General features: G+C 46.4%; 1 protein-coding gene across 4 annotated transcripts in view; it reads right to left on the bottom strand.

The window, feature by feature from the left end:
* MITF (melanocyte inducing transcription factor) overlaps positions 1-5453 on the bottom strand; it is a 112507-nt gene extending 107054 nt beyond the window's left edge. For all 4 annotated transcript variants that reach the window (XM_082321591.1, XM_082321592.1, XM_082321593.1 and 1 more), the window contains exon 1: positions 4576-5453. In XM_082321591.1, the coding sequence (XP_082177717.1) occupies positions 4576-4679 (104 nt within the window). In that variant the 5' untranslated portion in view covers positions 4680-5453. The remainder of the gene's footprint in view (positions 1-4575) is intronic.
* Between the last annotated feature and the right edge of the window lie 18293 nt (positions 5454-23746).

Here is a 23746-nt window from a genome sequence, read left to right as displayed (position 1 = left end):
TAAGGCACAAACTCAATGTTGAGAAGCCTAATGTAATCAAGTTCAAATTTAATCACGCTGCAAAGTTCATTTACAAAATTAAATTTGATCATCTGCAGACTAAGGCACTTTAGAAAAGTCCTCTTTGGCTCCAGAGTAAGTACACAGTTTAAAAATGGGTGACTCTTCAGTGAAATTAATATTTCCTCAACAAACACTGTGTATTAAAAGGGAAGTTTTTACTAAATCGAGACTGCAATGTTTAGCACAGCACCAGAAGAAAAAAAAAAAGGGGGGGAGGGGGGGGGGAGTGTTTTACAGAGGATCCTAACTGGATAAAGTACTAGTTGATGTAAGTAAAATGTTCAAGGTTGACATTAAAAAAATAAAAATTAAAAGCATTTGGACACCAGGAATGATGAGAATTTTATAAAAACATCACTGCTTAATAATGACAAACTCCACGTCTCAATGCTATTGCTCATGAAGCAAGAATAAGCTTCCTAAAAAACTATCATGCAACTTAAAAGCATTTCCTAATAATATTTTCCACTGAAAATACTTCAGTTACTGCATCATTCAAGTACTTTTTAACCACTCTGAAAATAAATAAGCTACGAAAGGGCAACAGAAAATAGCACAAACAGCAGTAATTTACCTGCAGGTACATGGTTTCATTAAAAGCAAGGCAGTAAATTACAACAACCAACAATAATTTGCTGGCACTTGCTAGGTCGCGTGTGCCATCCAAATGGACACATATTACAGAGAACCAAAAAACAGAGAAAAGCAATTGAATATAGAAATTTTTTTGCTGCATTTGGCACATCTGGGTTGGTTCAGATGGCCCTGCGCGAAGGCAGACTGTGAAGTCTTTACTTCCAGATACCAGTTTGATATCCAAAACATCGCTTTAGTAAGTCAAATGATTTAAAGAATCCACATTAGTAGTACGACAGATGTAACTTAAGCCTACAGTGCCCTGATGACTGCATGCAGACATGTCAGTATCTGTGCTTACTTTTGGTAATAACTGATTCTTTTCTTCAACTGATTGCCTGAAAATAAAACTCCATTGATTTCATTGTGCACTGTTTGTACCAGAGAAGAAATCTTATTTACTTGTTCATTACACAAACACATACATATTTAAGCATATGTACTTATAAATTAAAACTATTATCCTTTGGGAATGTGGCAGAAGAGGAATAAAGTATGAATGTGAGGGGGGGAAAAAAAAAAAAATCTCATTGTCTTAATGGCTAGTCACACAGCCCAGCTTCCTCCCACAGTGAAAAGTGACTCTGGAGAAACCAAAGCAACTGAAACATCTTCTCAGTTTTCAAAGACATTCAACCACAGCAAATTCCAGACAACCCTTAAATGCATCTAGGACTTAGCACAAGAAGCTAACTTTGCATGAGTCCAAGGGGTTTAGGAAATATGGTTGGAACTGAGGTATCTCAGCCCCATGTATTCTCTCCATCCCTTGTGATTAAAGCTTTTTGCTGGGCTTACATTTTTCCTTGGCCTCTAGCATTCAGTTGTGGCTTGGCCTAAGTTAGTACAGTATTTACTGCAAAAAGCTTTTATTATCGGACCCCTTGTGGCTTTGGATTGCAGACTTGAATTATGAAATATGGATGGAGTAACTGCGAGGGCACACTGAAGAGGAGAAATAAAGATTTCTGCATGTCATACATTGGAAAACAAGCAATCTGGGAGGAAACGAATAGGAGAGTTTTACTGAGTGAAAGACAACAATATCGGCAGGGCTGAGTTAAACTGGGCAACAAAAAAAAGTTCCTTCTTGGTTCAGAACACTGGCATTCTTCCATATTCTGAGTTGGATTTTTTTTCAATGTACTCACAATTTCAGCTGCTATGAGTAAACCAAGGATGCTTCTCAGCTCTTATGGTTAAAAAAGATCAGCGAAAGCCCTGAATGTTGCTAGGAAATCAGCAGTTCTCACCAGGGAAAAAGAGTAGATTGCTATTTAGACTCATCTCGTAACATCAGCTATTGCTTCTGGTTTGCCTGCTCCCCAGGCACCCTTCCAGAGCAAACCTGTGGAGAAGAAGGTAAGAAAGCAATTCCCACAGCCACAGTGCCATCGCTACACCATGCTGACCTGGTGCTATTCCACTGACTGCTGTGCAATTACTCCTGATTTACATCCACAAGAGAAAGCAGGAGGGTGATGCCGGATACCTTTGATAATCATCGGTCAGACTGGTTTCAGGCCCGAGCAAAGCTGAAGGACTAGAGAAGTCCTCTTAGATTACAATCTGCACATCATGAAGCAAACAGGTTTGTGAGCAACTTTTGCGTCCTGTTATCATCAAGTTTTATCAGCCTGGCTCCAGGGACAGGCTTATATGGACCTGGCAGGGGCCCCTGGCTCCTTTGCTTCTTCATCTCCCACAAGACTAGGAAGACAACTGAGACTCTACCTTGAGGTAAGAGCTGTACGTGAGCTGGGCAGGCTCCACACTGAGGTTAACATGTCAGTTCGCTATCTGCCAGAAAAACCACGGCTTGTTATTCCACCCTCGGGGCTCCCTCTTCTTGTATGGATGGGTACGTGTGGAGGGACAGGGAGGCAGACTGGGGCAAGCTGGTGATCTCTCCTATCCAACAAGCCCTCCTGAAAACAGCAGAACAGATGCTGGCCTGAGGCGCCACCAAGATGTCCAGTGACTTGCACGGGGAACCCTTTAAACCCCAAGGGCAGGCAGTGCTGACTCTGCAGGAATGCCGGGTGAGAATGTACTGGGGCAATTCACTCCAGGGAAGTTTGAAGTGTCAACATTTAGAAGATGGCCAAATACTCCAGTGCTTCATTACAGAGTATCTTTATTATCTCTTCCGCCTGAGAGAAGTGAACAACACAGGAATGCATTCGGGTCCCAAAGCATCAAGTCACAGGAATTAAAAGCAGTTGGAACATCTGTGCAAGGTCAAATGCAGACCTGGTATCCAAGCTCCATGCCCACGCCACCTGAAGGCACAGACAAACTGCTGACTACAAAGCAGACAACCATAAAGGGACACCTCCTGCACACCAGTTAGGACCTCCAGCTCGTGCAAACAGAACTATTTGACAACGGCGTGAGGCACCAGCACCCCACCATCCACCCTGCAACTGCTGCACTCCACTGGCAACACGGATACTGAAGCCAGAGCCCTGTGGGTCTCCCATCACAGCTGGAACCCACCACTGCGGGTGAACCCATCTTCTCCGTGCTGTCCTCTCTCCGCACATTAGCCAGGCTCCCAGATAATTACCTGGATAATGGCAACTTCCCCACACAGCCTTGGGAGGGCAGAGAAGTTCTGGCAGCTTTGGTTAGGTTGGCTGGCACGTCAGGCTGTGAAAGGCTGCACATCACCACCACTGCGTGCACCATCAGCAATACCAACGGTTCAACGTGAGGTAAGGCTGCCGTGAAGACAGGCCGCAGGAGGTGGCTCCAGATTTGCCAGCCCTTGCGACACCGTCAGAATTTTTAGCATCTTTTACTACAAGACCTTCAATGTTTCTGAAACATTCAGAGCATGGTCAAAAATTCATTTATTTGCTTTGAAGTGTGTCTGACAGGCAGTACAATCCAAGCTCATTCTAGCACGTTTTTTTTAATATTTACCTTCCCATTCATTTTTCAACTGCATGCACAGACGTACGAAGAGCATTGTTCAAAACTAAAAACCATGAATATAAACACAGGCCTACAACAGACTTGATTACAAACATGATACAGTCGCAGCAACGACCTTATATTCAGCTGAGCACTGCTTAGGAGAGCGTTGTGATGAAATGGAGGGCTCATTACCACCCTTATCGAGTACTTTGAATGAAAAAACAGAGGAGGGAGAAACATGCCGTTGCTGGCAAGGTGGATGCTCAAGGCACGGGAGAGCGTTTGCGGTCTTTTTCCAGCACTAGGACGAAAAGCAGGTACCTAACACCCAGCAAGGGAGAGGAACACACACCGCCTTATTTCCCTTTAAAGACTGTATCTATGCGACGCAGCCGCTCCAGATAAGAATAACGCATATATCTCGGGGAAAAAAATACTTTGACGTACGTAGGCAAAAGTTTCCAGTCCCCAGGCAATTGCAAGTAACAAACCTGCTCTCAAAGTCCAAAAAAAAAAAAAAAAAAAAAACCAAAACCACCTTATACGCCACAAGACCCTGCAACAACTCTGCAGCTTCGCGCTGACCCCTCCCGAGCGCCGCCGCACCTGCGGGGGGCGCGGAGGCGGCGGTGCCCCGCGGGGGCGGGTGCCGCCGGTGCCCGGCCCCCCTCAGCGGAGCCCGCGGCGGCGGGGGCTCCCCGGCGTGACAGCGAGGCCCCGCACGGCCAACAATGCCCTTTACATAACGCCGGCCCGGCCCGGCCCGCCCTCCCGCCCGACAACGCCGCTATTATGGCAGGAAGCGCTAAATGGCCGCCCCGCCGCGCGGGATGCCTCCCCTCAGCGCGGGGGTTCAGCGTTCGCCCCCGGCCTGACTCAGCGCGGGGACCCGCCGCCGCGCCGCGCCGCCCCGGCCCCGCAGCGCGGGGGCACCGCGTCCTCCGCCCGTCCCACCTGCTCTTGAGGGGCTGGCTCTTCAGCTCGTAGTAGGTCTTGGGCTCCTCGTGGAACTCCTCGCCCACCTCGAAGTCCGGCACGATCCCCGACTCCGCCTGCATCGTCGCCGCCGCCGCCGCTGCGAGAGGGAGAGACGGGAGGTTACCGCCGCGCCGAGCCCAGCCGCGCCGCCCGCTCCCGCACACAGACAGCGCCGCCGCCCGCCCCGCCTGGGACTTGTAGTCCGCCCCGGGGCCGGCCCGGCCGCCTCCGCCCGCTGCGCACTACAACTCCCGCCGGGCCGCGCCGGGCCGGGAGGGGACGGGACGGGCCGGGACGGGAAGGAAGGGCCGGGCCGGGCCGGGCCGGGCCCGCCGCTGTCAGCCGGGGGCGGGGGCGCTGAGAGCAGCCGAGCCGTGCCCGCCACCTGCCGCCCCCTCCCTTCCCTCGGCCCCCGCTCCGCCCTGGAGGGCTGACGTCACACGGCTCTGACGACAGGCAGTCGGCAGAGGTGCCGCGCGTGACGTCAAGCCTCCCCTCAGCTCCACAGGAGCGCAGGCTGCGATCGCTCCGTCCGCTGCTGGCGCTCCGCAAAGAACGGCGGGTTTCGCCGCGGCGGCGGGGGCTCGGCCGGCCCCTGCCCAGGGCCGGCCCCAGCGCCCCGGCAGCGGCAGCAAGGGCAGGTAGAAACGCAAAGGGCTTTTCGTCACACCCTTGAAAACGCCTGGCAAAGGGTCCTGTCGGATGTACCGGCGGGCGGGGGGCGTCCGGCAGCGCGGCACCGTTCCTGGGCGGCTTCAGAGTCGGGCACTGGCCTCGCCAGGAGTTCAGTCAGAGGCCGCGGCGGGGCTTGCGTGCAGCAGAGGAGGAGGTGATGGGCTGGAGCGCCCACAACAGAGAAGATCTACGGGCGATAGGGGGTGGGACGGGGGTGGGACATTTATGGTCATTTATTTTGCCGGGTACAAAAATGATGGGCTTTCATGTGCCAGGACTGTTTGCACTTTTCAGAGTAAGTTCTCAGCACAAGAATTTATAGCTCTAAGAGGCTTCCTTCAAACTTTATGTGCCTTTATAAATAGGCAAAAGCTCATAAACATTGCAAAGAAAGGCGCAATAAAATTAAACATTTGAGAGCCAGCTGAGTTTCAATTATTTGGAGCAGAAATTTTTTAATGCCGCCTTATCTTCCAGGCTGGCTCCTGCAGGCTTAGGAAACAAAGAGCAGGTATCTTTGCACGCAGAGGTAGGTCTCTGCCATACTCCATCATACCGCAGCAGGCGCCGGGTCCCGGGAACAGCAGAAGCAGGAGGGCTGGATGGGAGGGTGGGCGAGGAGGTCTCGGCACAGGGGGATTCGGGTGCTGTCAGGGATCAGAGATGTCCCGTGCCTGCCCAGCCCCTGTGAGTGACGGGGTTGGTCCCTCTTCGGGTTCAAAGACCCTGGGGGTGGAGGGTCCCATTCTGGACTTGTTAAATGATCCTCTTTGGCCTTGCTTGTTCTCTTCAGTTTGGGGTTTTGGTTCCACAGGGAGCTGGATTTGGGAGCGGGGCTCTGTTCCCATGCTCACAAGGGGCTGTGTATCAGCATTGACCATCAGGATGTTCCCCTTTACAATCCAGAGGGCGAGAAACCTTCCTCAGCTCTGTCCTGCCTCCTGACCTGCTGTGGTGTTAGGGTGACAGGGACCTTCCAGTTCAGAAATGCCATAGGAAGTGTCATTCATGGCATTTCCCCAGAGCTTTGGCTTCACTAAATGAGGTCGCAGCACAACTCAAAGGCCCGGGACATTGGAGGATGCTATTGGTAGCTGATGTCTCATAATTCTGGTGCCATCGTATCACTTGCAGCTAAAATCACACCACTCCTGTTGTATCAGTGCAGCACCACTAACTCCAGCAAACCAGATAAGCCAGAAAAGAGGCTTTTCCACACGTCCTTGTCCTTGGTCACAGCTGCCGAAGCTGCCCGGGAGCAGCGGCCCTGGCTGCGGGGCGATTCCCCCTGGCTGGGGCTGTGGGGCTTGGTGCTGCACAGGGGACGGCTCGCACCTGAAGAGCCAGGACCCCCGCTCGTTTCAGGCAATGCGAGATCTGATAAAATAAAACCAAGCAAGAATTTTAGCTTGGCTTAGAAATTTAGGTCCCAGATTATTATGCAGCTGCCAAACTCCAAGCAATGACTTAATAGCAAGAGTAATTGCTTTAATGAATCAGATACAACAAATTGGATAAGGCCCCGAAGAATGTTCTTTTGAGCCCACATTGGCAGATGGCTGGGATAGCTCGACAGAGGAGTAGGCTTGCTAACAGTGCTTTGGACAAAAAAAGCAACCAACAAACAAACAATTAAAAACAACTTAGAAAAAACCCACTGCTAAGCTACATTTACAGCCTGCGTCTCTGTGGGTTGGGGGGGGGTTCTGTTGAACTGTTTTCATGAGTGAAGAAATGCTACATGATTTGTTGCAAAGGAGTATGCAGCAGGACTCATCTCTTTGTAATGACTTTGCTTCTATTTTTCCAGGTGTAAAAATGAGATACTCTTTTCTGCTGTTCAAAATGTATAGCTTATGGGCTTTCAGTTCTGTTTTAATTATAGCGCTAGTTGTAAAGAGCTAAGATCTAGTATGCAAATATACGTCCTAGGCAATGCTGCTTCACTTGAGATATCGCAGCTTCAGTAGGGCTGGCATGTACAGCTCACAAGGAGAGAGGAAGCTGGTTTTCTTTTCATCAGACCATGAAGCTTTTATTTCTGTCTTTCCTCCTTCCTCTGTGCAATGCAAAGTTTGTATGTGGTGTTCGGATGGGGGCAATTTCTCATTGCACCTGGGCTAACTGGGACCTTCACACTATTTTACTGAGTCATACAGAGCTTTCTTCTATTCATAATAGATGTCATTTGTGTTTATAATATTTTTTTAGAGTTTATCTTTCAGGATGAAGGAACAATACTTCCACTGTGCCTAAGCAGGATACTAATATGTAAGCATGCCCCAAAACAAACAAGATGCTTAAAGGTGAATTCTATTATGCCAATATTGCAGTATGACTGCCATAAAGAAAATTAAATTAAACCCAAAATACATATTAGGTGAAATTAGAGATGAAGTGACTATTATGTTGACACAGGGTTTTGATTTCTGTATAGTTATTCTAGATAGCTGTATTTCTGTTCTCAGCTCTGTTGAGTGTTTTCCAGTCATGGATGTGAAACTGCTTTAGGGAGGAGAGTAAGAACGATTATCACATTTAGCAAAGTGAAAAACAAAACACAGAAAGGTCATTTGTCAAACATCAAATCAGTGGCAGAGCGTGAACTTTTAATCTAGTGTTTGCATTATGGGCATAACCCTACTAAACCTCTTACCAGGTAGGTTTTCTGCAGCATTGTCACTCCACTAAGGGCGATGACCTGCGAGCAAGTCCCAAACACACTCTAGGAGGTAAAGTCAGGTTTCACTGGGATACAGCCACATAATCAGATTTAGGGATCACCGGGAATGCAAAGCTTGGTTTTCTATTACCTGAAACTGGCCTCAGTTTCAAGAATCATTTAATACAAATTATAGCCAGAATAAAGCAAACAACCGCATCTATATTGACAACTACATGTTAGTTTGTTCCCTGAAAGATAATATTCTGTTTACGGACTTTTTTTTTTTTTAGTTGTTCTTTTTTTCAAATGGAATGAAATGTTCATGCCTTGTTAACTCCTTCCTAGAGTCACAGATTAACATCTAGCAGTATAGGCAGTCTCAATGCCTATGTGGCACTTCGGTCTTGTTCTTCACCCAAACTAACATAACCCCCTCCAAAAGCCATGAGCTACTTTGGGCTCCCCAGCTCTGCTTAGCTGCGCAGTGCTGCACAGACATCCTCTCTGTGGTCAGCATTGTTCAGTTATTTTTCAACTGATGGGTCTGATATTGCTCAAGCTGTTAAAATATGCATTCAGCTTATTAGATGAATTCTCCTTTTCAGACTGGATTCTCATCGAGTCTGAGAAGGAAGCACGGAGGTTCAGGAGGCTGAAGGGCTTTGGCCATGCAGCTCCCCTGGAGAAGGGTTTCTCAGGAGACGCAGCTCTTCCTCATTCTGAACCAACATTTCCTGTGATTTCAGCAGTGATTTTCAAGATACTGTGGGGTGCACAATTTAATGTGCAGCAAGCACGTCGGGCAGAGCTGCTATTTCCCCCCTGCCTGTGATTACTCTTTGCAATTCCTTCATTTGTGGTATCTTCACTTATAATTCTCGTAATTTGTTTTTTTCTTCTTCTGGCCTACAAGTACCATTTAAAATGGTTCTCCAATCGGTAATGTTACTCAAACCACAGTCTGGGGATCTGTAGTTGACAGCAGGAAGCAGCAACATAGATCGATATCTCTATAAGCAGGCAAAAAATTGACACCCAAATCAGCAGATTTGAAAGTTCCCAGTTTGAAAGAATTGCCCCCCACCAACTAGTTGTGCATTCATTTGAAGGGGAATGGAAGCAGTCAATGCTGCTATTCAAAAAAAATAAACAGACATGTGACTTAATTTTGAAGAAAGTTCCCAGACCTTTGCATTCATACTCTGTATCATACACTGTGAAATTCGGGAACAGAATGCAATTTACCCCTGCAGAATAAAAGACAAGAAGTCATTATTGCTCTTTATCTCCCTGCAAGGCAGAAGACTTGTTTAAAAGCTTTCAGCATTGAATACGGAAAGAAAGGTGGCATTTAAGTGAGAGCTTCCAGTACCCGTGGAGAGATTACGTACAGTCTCACAGGAACATCCCTGTCCTGTTTCTTTGCCCTGCCAGCTGCATATATTGCCAGTTAAAATCTCCCATCCCCAAGACCTCATGTAAATTATTTCACTCTTCCAGGTCAGCTCTAGCAGAAAGCCCCTCTCTGCCCACACTCTTTGTCATTCTGCCTCATTTCTTGTCCCAGTTTCTTCTTTCCAGCCACATCTGTTTCTTTGCAGACCCCCAGTCTGCCACCCATTCTCCTTCCCTCCCCAGCCGCCATCCCGTCTCTTCGCTCACCCAAGACGTGTTCCCCCTATCTCAGACCTCAGCTCCCTCCACCTCCCAGTGACACCCTCATGCATTTATTCAGGGTTTAATCACAGCTTCTGCCTACCCTGAATGCCATTTGAGTTTTGTCTCCCATAAGGTGCAGTTTCCATCCTTTCTGCTTTCAAATCGAGGGGTTTCCTTCTCTCCATTCCCTGCACTCAGGAAAGTGAACCAAACAAGCATCTCTCAGCATAAGCTCCCTACACACAGCAGCTCAGAAATGTAACGGCAGGGAAATCCTGTTCCCATTTAGGATGGGATGTTCAAGAGGGATGAAACCCATGGAAATTTAACTGCTGCTCTGCTGTGCGTATACCAGTTACAGTTTTTCAAAGCATTACCATTTAGCCTGATTGTCACAAGAGCAGCACGTGGCATATCTCTGACATCATACATGAAAACCAGTAGCCACATACAGCGAGATAATTCCTCCAAGTGTTGTCAGTTTGCATGCAGGGCTTTGCTAGACAGCCAGCGGCAACCAGATGTTTTGAGAGGGAATCCAAAAATTATTTTCTGAGGGAGAACAACGGGCCAGCCACCCCACATCTCGGCAGGACAGCCTTGCTCTCCACAGCTTGCCGCACACAAGGTGCTGTTGCCAGTTGCAATAATTTCACTCTAAGTTTGGCATCTGCTTCTCTTAGAAAAAGTTTTGAGTTCTCAGATTGAAAACGGGCCCCCTCATTACATGAATACCCCAGGAGAAATAAGCAGAATTCATATTTTAAAATATAGTTTCTAAGTCTGTGTCATCAGTTTGGAACAAAGTCTGAAACCCTGTCAGTCCCAGGGTGGTTTTATCAGCAGAATTGAAGCTGATTAATTCTGCAGCTGGGGCTCCTGAATGAATTGTGTTACTCTAATGAATCATGCACTAATTCTTAGTCCTCCCTTTCTTCATCTCTGCCATATTTGGATAGGTAACGGAAGAATTCAAGGGGGAACTGGACAATCTCTGTTGTTCAATATCCTTGTTTTGATCTTCATATGTTCCTCTTTCCAGACGCTAACTCATGACACTGGTTAGCAACAGCAGCAGTGGCACAAACAGAAGCTGCAAGAGCACTGTCATTCTGACTTGGCTTCAGGAACAAAAAAATAGCCTAGACTGGGGATTAAGTCATTTCTTCTGGTTCTTCATCAAAAGAATAGCCTTCATGGTTTCCACATTAAAGACTGAGCTTGGTGCTAAAGGCAGATGTTCTTAGGTCCAAATGGAGGGTGCCAGGGCATCACAACTGCCTCTGCAGGGACAAATGTTCTGTCTTCCCTGGTCTGGGGAGGTATTCAGGGAAGGGATTTGCAGGATGGAGAAAAGACACCTGAGGACTCTCACCTTCAGTCCATGGCCTGGAGAGGAGGATCTGACAGGCTCTAGACCAGGCTCCCAGCCAGTGACACCCAGACACCTTTGGATATGGTGGTGCATTTGCAAGCTGAGAGGTAGGCAGTTGGCCTTTTCTTGAAGTGAAAGCTGAGGTTCTGCTGAGCTAATACAACTCTAAGAACTACCGCCTTGAGAAAGACAAATCCAAGGCCAAGAACAAGGTCAGAAGAGTTGGCAGCAGGCTACGTGTGACCAGCTTCTCCCGAGGACTGGAGCATTATTCTCCCAGTGGGAAATAATTTGGGTCTTGCTTCTCAAAGACCACTGCAGGAAGGCATGCAAACTCATCCTGCTGAGCTCTGCTGGGCTTTTGCAGGCTCTCTGGGAGAGGGAGAGGCAGTGGCAGAAACAGCCAGAACTGGACCCCAGTGGGCACAGCCGACTGGCACAGCCGTAGGCAGGCTGGGAACAGCCATTTGAAACTCAGTAAAAGTCCATGGAATAAAGTTTGTGAGGGCAACCTCATTTGGCTAGCACAGCACTATAAATCCAATTAATTAAACTGGTGCAAAGGCCAAAGCAGACAGAGATAAACCAGGTTAAACTCTCACTTATGCTGATTTAATGTAATTCGGTACAGTATCAGTGCTAGTTAAACTGATTATAGAGTTAACTGGTTTAAATACATTTGCCCTAAGTACTGGCGCTGGCTTAACTAGACTGCTTTAAAATCAAAAGCTAACTGTACACCTCTGCCAATTTTTCCCTGTTGTATTTAAACCAATACAACCTGTAGAGGCACGTAAGAAACTGCTTTTATCGAGAAAAGAGGACTTGGCCCAGCAGCACTGGTCTCCGGCACCTTATTCTCAGCTTTCCTGAGAAACTGTGTCATCTTCACATCAACAACACTTAGGTCTAAATTTGTTTCCTGAAAATCCTATTATAAAAGGTGAGACCAAAATCACAGCCCATTTTTCAAAATACACATAATCATCTCATCAATTTAGGGGCAAGGTGTTTGTTTTCTTTTCCACTCTCCAGTAATAGTTTTGAATGGAAAAAAGCACAGATTTTTCAGTGGAAACTTTCTCAAGCTTTCTATTTTGACACAGTCCTGTGAATGCTTCCCTGTGCTTTGTCTGTCTTTTGAGAGAGATTTCATTGCAAGTGCTATTTGAAGAGAACAAGGCTTTTTTTTTTTTTTAACATTACAAATATGAACATTTGTAGTTAGTAGTCACAACGAGCTCAAATACCAAAACCTTCATATTTCTGCTTTACATCAGGTCTTTACACACACATCAGGAAACACAAACTTTCCCCAAATGTCTTAAAATACTTACCCACCTGAAATCAGAATAAAATATTAAATATTATTTTATTAAATATTAAAATATTCCCCACCTGAAGTCAGAATCCTTTGGGGTTTTCTCATCTCCAGTATTTCTACTGCAATTCATTTCTATATCACCACCTAAAGAGTTCATCTTCAAACAAAAGCTAAGCCGTGAGAGAATCAGAAATCCAAAGATAAAAAAAAAAAAAGTCTTTAGTATATAAAGCCCACTGAGACTTGCGGGGTTTTTAAAGCAGAGGAATTAAAGGATAAGGGCCAATTTGCTGAATTTTTTTGTTACCTTTCACACTTTTGGATGTGTAAAAAGGATGCCCTCACCTAGCAAAACAGTGTGGCAAGTATTTTAAATCCATATTATACAGAAATAATTGGTAACATCAAGGGCCAAAACTATGTATAGTCGAGATCAAAACTGCCCATACAAAAAAAAGGATTCCCAGAACTCTTCTTGAGTGATCGTTAAGTGCTTTACTCATAATGTGTGCCTGCTTCAGAAACCCCACAGGGATTTAATACTTTTTCTTTTTTCCTCTTTCCTCTCAGCAGGCTGCCATTTGATCTGAACAGGCAATGTAAGTCTGTGTCATCGCCTCCATCTACCTGGAAAGGATAATTTGCCAGAGGATTTTTTTTCTTTGAAAGCAAGAGGCTTTGTTAAAAAAAGGGAAGTTAAAGGCCTGATAGCTCAGCCCGACATGCTAAATGTGGATCTGTCAGACCCATTGCCAACTTGCGAAGGCAGGCGCCTGATTCATCAGCCATGAAGAAAGGATGCCCCTTCCCTCAGCGTAAATCCAGGGATGAGTTTGAATGTTTACTTCAAATATGTGCGTACAAGAAGCAGAAAATGACGCAACTTGCCCAGTAATAGGCCTTTGTATTTTTGCCCCTCTATTTGCATCCCTCCGTCAGCTCTTGGCCCACACTTCTTTTTGTTCCGTGCTCATCCAGCACTTGTTCCTGTCAGTTTTGGCCTGTGAAGAGGCAGGGCACAATGCTCACATCATCTCTCGCTTGGATCTTCTCTGGTCACCCAGCTAACACCAGGGCACCCAAATGTGGGAGCAGCGTTTAACTGCTCGATCGCCCTAGGTGCTCCTTTGGCAAATGCCCCTTTGACTGCGCAACCACAAAGCTAATGACCGGCATTAGCTTTGAAACCTTGGGGGAACATCAGCGTACACAAAACACGTAGCCACAGCCCATGGACCTGCCATGCACAGTGCAACGACCCCAACGATATAGCTTGAACCACTATTGCTTGTTTTGGAGGGTTCATTTTGGCAGTCCTTTGGGAAGCACCAATACCAACACTACTTTCTGCATTAAGAGACTCGATAAGGAATAGCACAGCCTGGACCAAATTGTAGACAGCTAAGTGACTTGAATACATGAACAGACACACATGGCTTAACCTTCCACACCCTGCTAGATGATGTAGTGCATGAGAACAGGGTATTCAAACTGCTTCAGATGGCCTCAATTATTTAGCACAGCCGCTTTCATGGATACAGCTAAAGTGAGCTGACTTCTCTCCAAGGAGCTAGTCAGTAAGAAAGTCAGACCTGGAGCTCATGTTGTCTGCTTTCCCAGAAGTTAATGCCATTACTGTGGCAAAATGGAATGAAAAGTACACTCTGTACTGTTGTGGGAGAATGGAGAAAATACCCTCTAGTGATTTCCATGAAAAGTCATTGCACAGCTGGCCTTAACCCAAAGTTATTTACAACCAAAGGCCTTGCTCAGAAGCAAGCTGAGTCTACTTGGTAGGTGTTAATCTAGAGCAGCCAAAGTTACCTGATTGCGTGACCTGCCCATGCTCTCCTGGGCTGTCCTTGACAGAAATGGAGGACATTTCTGTCAAGCTACGGACATCTGTTTGCCTATGGATGTCCAAGCAGTGCAGAGTAGCCACCACTTCTTTGATCCAAAGTTATAAATGAGTATCAAGGAAGCCAGTACTTGCCTCACACACATAACTGCATCTAGCTAATTATCCCTGATCATTGCCAGAACCTCCATAAGTCTTTTAAATGTCAATAAAAGCAAAAAGGAGGCTACATGTTGTAGCTCACAGTGATGTTCAGATACATACTGGCAGGAGTTCCTGCGTGAGTTATACCTGATCCTTATCAGGCGAGAGCTATTTCTGAAGTAGATTGATCTGTCGGGAGCTGATAAAGCTTATCTCACTTCATTTTCCCTGACAGTGGCTGGATTTACTGGAACCAGGGATGTATTGGGGGCTACAAGTACTGTAGGATCAGAGCTCAAGATGTGTGGAAAGCCTGAAGAAGGTGCTGTCCAAACCAAGGAACCCAAGTCTCGCTTCTTACAAAGAGCTCAATCCTGCCCCACTCATGTCAGGTGACGTGGCATAAGAAATCTTAATACCTTTCTATCCTTTCATGGAGAATCATCTTCCTCCCCATGAAGCAGGGTTATTAACCAGGTGCCACATTTCTGATCCACTGCAAGTGCAAAAGGGGCTACCTCAAGCCACCGTGATGTCCTGTGTCTTGCTGAGATACAATCAAATATGTGGTTGAGGCTGACTCTCATAAGCCCCTGCAGAGCAACGCACAGGAGGTCAGTTAGTACCTCTGCGACAAGGGCAGTCATTTCCACTCCAGGCATGAAAGCCCCTCAGGTCTCTGCTACCAGGGCTGTTCCGGTGCCCACCTGCAGTTTTCACCATTGCCTGCAAAACGGCAAAAGGCTGTGCACCCCTTTTCCACCCCCTCCTTCTGCAAGGCACTGGGTTTGACGCCTGCCAAACTGCTAAGCAAGAAGCACAGAGTCACTGTCCCTGCTCTGGTGTATGCATCAGAGATGTCAGGACTGCTGAATGCTGCTTTGAAAGGCCAAGGAAGGGCCACCTATTGGTGACCTGAAGTTCTGTCAGATAGAAAATAAAAATACATTATTTATAATTTCTACATATTATTAGCAGAAGCAGCACAAGGTGCAGTCACTGGCACTTCCCTGTATCCTAATTGTTCATAAAGCTTTCCTTGATGTTAGCAAGTCTATTAATAAAGCATTGCAAGCAATCAGAACTGCTCCATCAGCCTGGGAGGGGGAGTGTTGGTGACATCATGTTCCAGCTGAAAGTCATGTAAAATCCTCTATACCTTCTTCTGAAAGACATCGGCATCATCAGCAACTGTAAATATGCAATCACCACATCTTGTAATTAATGGGAAGTCACGGGCCCAGTTAGCACTGCAGATCCTCTTCCACTGGCGGCGAGCGAACAGGATTCTTGTCTGGCTTGGGCATTATCAGTAAAATTCAGCAGCATATCCAAATACAAAGAAAAAAGACTTAACCATATGCTGACCTTCACAGGTCTGCTGTACCCTGTTGGTTTCAGTTGTGTGGCTGAGCATGAAGCTACCATGGCCATCGGCTCCCTTTGCAAGTGGAGCGGGCTTTGCCGTGGGTTTCAGCAGTAGGGTTATGTCTTTGCTGACTGCAGACACATTTGAAACCCCACATCAGCACTCTGGGGAGATGCTGTCTGAGCTCATTGCAGAGTGTTAATACTGGAAAGATCATGTAGGCCTCATTAGGAAATAGTTTTGTTCTTGAGTCTCTGTCTTATTTTTTAAAGGACTCAGGAGACAACAGAACTACCACATTTCCTCTTTACACTCAGTTTTCTGATCGGGGCCTGAAGCGCTCGCTGCCAGATGTTGCCCTGTTTTCATACAATCCATGTGACACAGGCATCGGTGCCAGCAGCTACATTTGCCTGTGACGTCAATGCACACAGCAGCCAGGAAAAAGTTCCGCGGGTAGCTAACTGAGGCATACATGCAAGATCATATATTTTAGATACAGTGTTTTGGTGGGATTTCTAAACATCTCAAGCCACGTGTCTTGCTTGAACCGCCAAACATCAAGCTGCTCCTGCTCAGCATCACACCACCCCCATGCCTATTCTTTGTCATCATTCTTGCACACGCATTGTGCTATCGATGATACTTAGATATATTATTTTAAGTGAAGAAATAAGTGTGGGAAAAACAAACAGCTACTTCTTTTATCCAAGTTCTGGATTTCTATAAGATTTTCTAGAAAATTGCATTATTATGGTGAAGAGAAGTACGCTAAAACTGTGCCAGTGCATTTATTTACGATCTCTCCTACACTCGGCATTAAGAAATACTTCACCGCAAATAGTGACATTCTGTGCCCATTCCAGCATTGCCCGCTTCCTCAGGTCTCCATGCAGCTGCAGCACAAGAAATCAGAAATGAGACATCCAGACCAGAGGAGGGCAGGGAGCGCTTGCTGCAAGGTATGGGAGGGCACATGTGGAGAACTCACCACACAGGAGGTTTTACATCTGCAGGGGGGTGCCATGCTCTCTGCCCACCCACAGCTTGCAGCCCTAACAGTGCTCCTGACCTATTTGATTTTCCTTTCCTTTGCTACTTAAGTAAAGCTAAAGGAAAAACCCACCTGAAAAACACTCGGTCCAGCAGCACTACCGGCTGCTGTCAGGTTTTAGACCCATCAAAGGCTTGAGGGGAGCCCTCCAGTACCAAATCAGAATAAACCAGCCGAAGAAATATGAGGAGTCTTCAAAGACTCTCATCTGGGACACAAAAGGACCTCCTGGTGTGCTGTAAATGGATCAGAGATGCTAAGCAAGGAGCTGGTCCTAGGACCTCACTGAGTATGTTTCCTTGGTCAGAGAAAACTCTGGAGCTGTTCTCCTCTGCTGGAAAGGGAACACGCAAAATGAGAAAGCAGCAGAGGGGAATTCCAGAGAACTGAGCCGGGGAGCAGAGAAAAAACTGTGTTTGTTGCATGTCTGGCATGCACCTGACTGACATTTCACTCTTAAAAATGCTCCCAGTAGATAAATTCAGATAAAGGGGTGGAAGTTTTATGGTTCAAACACGTGTTGAATAAGAAACCACATAAATGAAAATATCAAGTGTACACTGATGAGGCAATGAGCTCTATTCTGTAAACATTCTTTCAAACGAAAATCATGTGCCTGGTATAAAAAAAAAGTTGCTTTCTTTTGGCAAAACTCTATTAAAATCCAGTAAGCCACATCCAGTTACTCACAGTGGGATTTGAAGGTTGCAATAGACTGCTTTATATCCTAAGGCCCAATTTCTTTTAACAACGTTGTCATGTTCTGTCCATTAAGTGCCACCTTGTCTGTGCACACCAGCAGCAACGGGGCGCCCAGGCAGGAGTCATGGGGCTGCTGAACCACATGCCCCCGCAGCCGGGGAAGCTCTGAACCTGGGCTCCCATTCCCGCTGGCTCTCTCCAGTCAGAAAGTCAGGCAGGAACATCCTTCCAAATGGTTGCTCACTCACTAAAATTAGGTCACTAAGGGGGAAGAAATGTCCCTGCAGATTGTAAGGGTGAGAAACTTCCTACGTGAATTACGTGGGCCTGGCAGCCTCTATGAATGCCACTCAAAGCACCCTCCCGCCTCCAGGCTCCTTTGGAGAAGGCATAGGCAATGGGATTTTTCCACTCTTTTAACAAGGCTTTTCCTTTCACCCATTCCCAGCTTCTCTGGAACACCTCAGAGTGGGATTTATTGAAATACCTTTGAATTGGGTGCTGGAGACACCCAAATTCTGTGCTGTGAGGGTGTGCATGCAGTTGAGAGTTGCCATACTTGGCTGCCCAACATCTCTGCCCTGGAGCCCACGGGGGTACATGGGCCTTTCTGCTGAATGGGCCCAGGATGTCCAGCAGCTCTCTTGTGATGGCTTTGACTACACAGTCAACCCAGGAAGCCACAAATATACTCACTAGAATCACCCCCAAAGTGGCAAAACAGATTATACCAATATACTTGATAATTTTTCCAGTCTTCAGGCACTGCAGGTAAATCTCTTTTGCTCAGTACTACTTTGGCTTTCATTTCTCCCATCTAATATACATTGTCTTTTTAGATTATCTAAACAGTCTTGCTCTGATTTGCCTCTTCATTTCATTTTCCCTGCTACTTTAAAGGTATTTGTGCAACTGTCACTATCAACAGGGCCTTACCTTTGGCCATCCCAAAGTTAGATGCCCTGTGCTGTCGTGGAGGTTTCCACCAGCGGTGCCACCAGTCTCTCTCACCGACTACACAAGGAACCTTCAGGGCCCATTTTAACTCAACACCTAACTTGCAGAGCAGCTAAGACTGAGATGACCTTTATCCTATGTCATCAAAGCATCATTGTGAAACCTATATCAGATGCGTGACATCAAACCGGCATGAAGCGAACTCCATGTTACCAAGGCAGTGCTTGCCATGCTCGGAGCTGCAAGTATGGGTACTTCCTAGCATGAATTTGGATACCATGAGATCTCTAAAAACTTATTTTTTGTACATGTAGTTACTTTCTAAGCTCAGCCAACACAACCCAGACAACAACGGGAAGGAAATTAGTTTAGAACAGAGGAAAAGAAATCTTTCCAACTAGAATTACTGAAATGTCTTTGTGTTTAGCTGAGCAGAAATTTCAACACAACCTTGAGGACATTTATCTGGAATTTTGCACTAGTACGCATGTATCCCTAACATTGCCCATGGACTTGCAAACCACAGGACTCTGAACAACTTTGTATGCCCCATCACACACGTATAGCTGTTTACTCATGTTGAATATTACTGTCTGCATGAGTAGTCCTGCTGTAACCAGTGGGACTATTTCCTCAGAGAGGTACTGGTCAACATGAGTGAGAGCATTACAGCTTGAGAGAGGGTGAGGATGTGCAATAGGACCAAACAGTGGTATGTCTCCAAAAGGACAGATCGCTGCCTCTCTGATACTCTTGAAATCTAGTTGACATCACTGTGTCAGCAGCTCTCTGTCTGGATGTGGGGCCAGACAGGATGCCCCAGTCATTCTCAGGACACAATTTTATTCTTTTTCAAGAAGTGCCTTGAAAGACCATTGCCAGACACCTCCCTTCCACCACCCGCCGTGAAGGGCCTCAGACAGAAAGCTCTCTCTTACCAAAAAAGCAACTCATTAAAGCCAGTGGAAGGCTTCCTGCAACGAGGTGCCATTACTCCCCAATCTGCATCCACAGCCATTTTAAGCCTCTTTTCCCTACAGGTGTACTCCCAAGCACTCAGTCCAAAACACAGAGGCACCAAAGCACAGCAGCTGACTGAAATCAAAAGTGATATCTCAACCATCTGTTTAAAAATGTGAGGCCATTGACTCATTAGTTTCATCTAACTCTACCAGCACAATAAAAAAACACACGCCTTCTGGAGAACAATATCAACACGTGTGGGAGGATAATATCTCTGCAAGATGGGGTGGGATGCTGCAGTTAAGAGCAACATTCTCGGGATTTGCACTGAGCTCTGTCAGGTCAGAGCTTCTGTAGATTGGCACTTGCAATGGTTGTATTGGGGTCTGGGCCATTCCCGTCCCTGGCAATGGGTGGTTTTGTTTGGGTCCTCTCCTTTGACTGGGGTTTTGGTGATATAAAGCTGGGTGGGAGTTTGTCTGCTTTTACCGCTCTATTTTAGAGCATTTTTTAAGCAATTAGTTTTTGAGCTGAAGTTGCGCAAAATGACCAAAAAGAAAATGTAAGCAGCAACCTCTCCCACCCTCTCTTTCATCTGCCCCAGTCTCATCTGGCAAGGCCCGATTATCTGGGATTGTAGTAATTCTGGGGGATTACTCACAGGCCAACCAGAGCTGCTTGCAGCAACTTTTCCAGACAAGGAGGAGCAAAAGCTGGTGAAGATTAGTTTAACAGAGTGTGCCTCAGTTCATGGAAGCTGCTGAAGAAAACATAAATAAAGAGGGAAATCAGACCTCGGTCGAGTTCAACATTTGAAAGTTGAAGTCTTCTGCTCATGAGCTCACCATGCTCTGCTGAGCAAGTGGAAGGAAAACATTTTCTCTCCACAGCGTGACTTCAAGAAAGGAAGTTGTGTGGGCAGAAGCACCGGGGTGACTCTAAATACAGTGATGTCTCCTTCCCCAGCACGCAGGCTTGGGAGAACTTGCTTTCTTCCAGTTGGGGAAATTTCAATGGCAAGATGTAGGGAGGAAAATATTCAATACCTGCTGCTTTAGAGACATTTATTTCTACAGCCAATTATGATTCCAGCTATAAACTTTTTATTACTACCTCTCATGCAGTTTATTTATTGTAACTTCCTTTTTTGAGTGGGCTGTTTATTTTTAAGCAAGTGTTGTTACATTTTTCACTAGATTACTAATAGCCACGTGCTCTGGCTGCTGAAGCTGAATAAGCTGATGTAACTGTAGGTCAGGATCTTAGCTCCTTCCTTAGCCTGTCCCCAAAGTAAATATACAGAGGATGAACTTGGGTTTTTCTCTAAGAGCCCTATGTACTTTCCACTTGGAGAATAAGGCAGAGTCCCACTTCCAGCACAGCCACCAGGCCTCTAGGGTGCAACAGTTGGGACTGAGATTTAAATTAAGTAAAATCTCTACCCACCATCAACAGCGCTTCACAAAGTGCAGTGTTAAGACAGAATTTTACATTTAAAATTACTTTTTCATCAGCCCCTTATTTATGAGGCAGCTAACAATAATTCTAGAACTTCTCATCTCAACAGCTTTGGAGACTTCTTTCCAAAGCCTCAGCAGAAGGTTTACTGCGCTCTCTAGCTCAGCTAGTGGCATGATATTGCAGTGTACACCCAAACACTCTCCTGGCATTGACATTTGGGGTGCTTTGGGACTTTCTTGGTCCAGCAAGCCCTTGTCTGTATGACCTGGGACATCTCAAAGCCCCTCCTCCCCAATATCCTCTACCCTCCAGGTAGTTGTCTTGCTGAGAGTTTCCAACAAAGTTTTTTGGGTTTTTTTGGTGTGTGGAAATGAGGAAATAAAATTGCTCTGGGTTTTCTAAACATGCCTTTCTCTCATCAGAGGAGCTTACTGGAAGCACATGTTCCTGGATAGGCCAAACAGCCCTGGGCTGCCCTTGCTGGGTGCAGAGCGAGCCTTGTTGAAAAACAGTTACGACAAGCCAGCTGCTTTGAGAGTCTCCTTACACTCGTCTGCACTTTGCTATGGGGCATTGTGCAAGATGGAGCAGGGCCAAGGTCCTCCAAGCATCACCAGCTTCAGAGACAGCCCATCTCTCCCTGCCCAGGGGAGCTCACCGAAAATACTTTGCCTGCTCATCGGACTGCTGAGGGACCTGGGTGTTAAACACTTCCCCTCCTCCCAGAGAAAAGATTTTAAGGAGACAATATAGGCCTACTAGGAATTTTTAGGTTATTCATGTTTACAGGTCTCACTGAGGTAAAATGCCCCGGTCCTATTACGAACACCATTTGCACAGTATTTTCAGTTACTGAGATTAGTCCAAGACGTAGTACCCAAATTTTCAGGCGATTGGTGCCTCTGCCTGGCACCTCCTATATGTTTACTGAAAAATGAATTTGTTTTCTATTGTTCATAGTGAAGATTGAGATGAGCATACTCCAAATTCCTCTGAAGCCGAAGTTTTGGGATGGGCTTTGAAGCCAATATGCTTTGGATCAAGCCTTCAGCACATTGCTCAATTTTCCATTCTTTTGCAGGAAAACAGTTTACCAGTTACAGGGCGGAAAAGGGCAGCAGAGAGGTTTCCAAACAGCTCTCAGCTCAGCACAGCAGTGTCAGTCCTCTCATTTAACGACCTCACTGAAGTGCCATTACAGCCACCATCCGAAAACTGGTCTGTCCTATAGCTTTCGGATGAAGAGGTCACATCTCAAGTTCCTCCCCTTATCAGATCAAATCAGAGGTTTCTACCAACTTCTGTAATTAGTGCAGATGTATTTCCCTTTACCACTTTCCACTTGAAATGCCACGAAGGCTCTGTGGAAACTTGACATTTCCTATTTTAGCAAGACAGATTAATATTCAAGTTTGTATTTCACTCAGAGCACCAGCTTGGTCCATTGCTGTTCACTAAGGACCACACGAGCTGTTCCACCGAGCAACTTGTCTTAATATTTGTGTGATTTATAGCTCTGTCCATAGTCACTGTATAAGTTTTGATGTCCATATTTAACCCCAAATCCTAGCAGGAGCTGAGACGGAGCCCTTAAATCCAATTTTTTGCTGCATCCGGTTGCAAGAAAATAATTCACATCCAAAGCTTCCTTTCCAAATGGGGAGTGAAACCCCTTTCTCAGCTCCCCTGTCGTTCGCTGTGGACACATGTCCCCCTCCGTACCAACCTGGGGAGGCTGTGGGAGCCCAGCGCTCCCCATCACCCGCCCGGGACGGCAATAGCGGGGCGGGCGAGGCGGCCGCTGCCGTGCGGCGCCGGCTGCAGCAGAGGGTGCTGCCGGCTCGCCGCCCAGCCTGCCCGCGGAGCGCCGGCGGCCCCCGGGTGGGGACGAGGAAGGGGCCCGCAGCACCACGCCTCCCACCCGACTTGGTATTTGTCACCCCTCCGAGGACCCTCCGGCACCAGCTACATCCCTGAAAGCCTCCGGCTAGAGAGCTGGCTGGGCACGGGAAGATTTTAGGATGCGTCAAAAAAATAAAATAGGTGCAGGTCATTTGTTTGCTAATATGTGTAGGATCAGTTTTGGGGGTGAAAATATACATCTTCTTATATAGCTGTAAAAACACTTAGGATCCCATGCTAAAAAAAAAAAAGATAATTACTTTCGGCCTGACATTTTCCAGTTTCCAATCAGAGATGCTGCCATGTGCTCATTTCTAATTTAAATAGGGCACCACCTTTTTCCCCAGCAAAAGCAGGGATTTAGGTCTTTCAGAAATCCTAGAAGAGAAGTTAATTTTCTGTATGAGCCTGCCTGGGTTGACTCCTGGCACCTTGGACTGCTCCATCACCCTCGGGTCAGGCCACGTCCTGGGGCAGCTGCAGCCTCCATACAGCTGACGATGACTTATTTTTCCAAGCTTGAGTGGAAATAGTCAAAATGACCCTATGAGTTTCACCAAGTCAATATCTGAGAGCATAAATTCCTCACCACATAAAGCAACATTTCAGTTCTAAATAATAAATGAGGTAGAAACGTACGGCTAGTTTAAAAAGACCAAAGAGATGAAGCATTACAACATCTACTTCAAATTACAGGCCATCACTGAATTAATAAAAAGCCTTACCTTAGGATCAATCAGCAAATCCCACTTTTCTGTAGCATAACTCCAAACCCAGGACGGCTGTCTCCTGTTCTCAGAGGGACCTGCAATAACCATTTGATATATGCTCCTTTAAATTAGCCAGCTTCAGTACTGCAGCAACCAAGTCCCACCCTAGGCTGGTCCCCTCTACCAAACTATCTGGCTCCAAGTTAATTTGGGCAAGTCTCTGACTGCAATGAGATAGATAGATAGATACATACATACACACACACACACGGACTGTTACGTATGACGTCAGCTGGTGATGTAACACAGAGTCTAGCAGAGGTGTTGCT

The sequence above is a fragment of the Platalea leucorodia genome (genome assembly GCF_965183815.1).
Source record: "Platalea leucorodia genome assembly, chromosome: 9".
Classification (NCBI taxonomy): Eukaryota; Metazoa; Chordata; class Aves; order Pelecaniformes; family Threskiornithidae; genus Platalea; species Platalea leucorodia.
The sequence above is the reverse complement of the archived record's forward strand: the minus strand, read 5'-3'. Positions and strand labels throughout refer to the sequence as shown.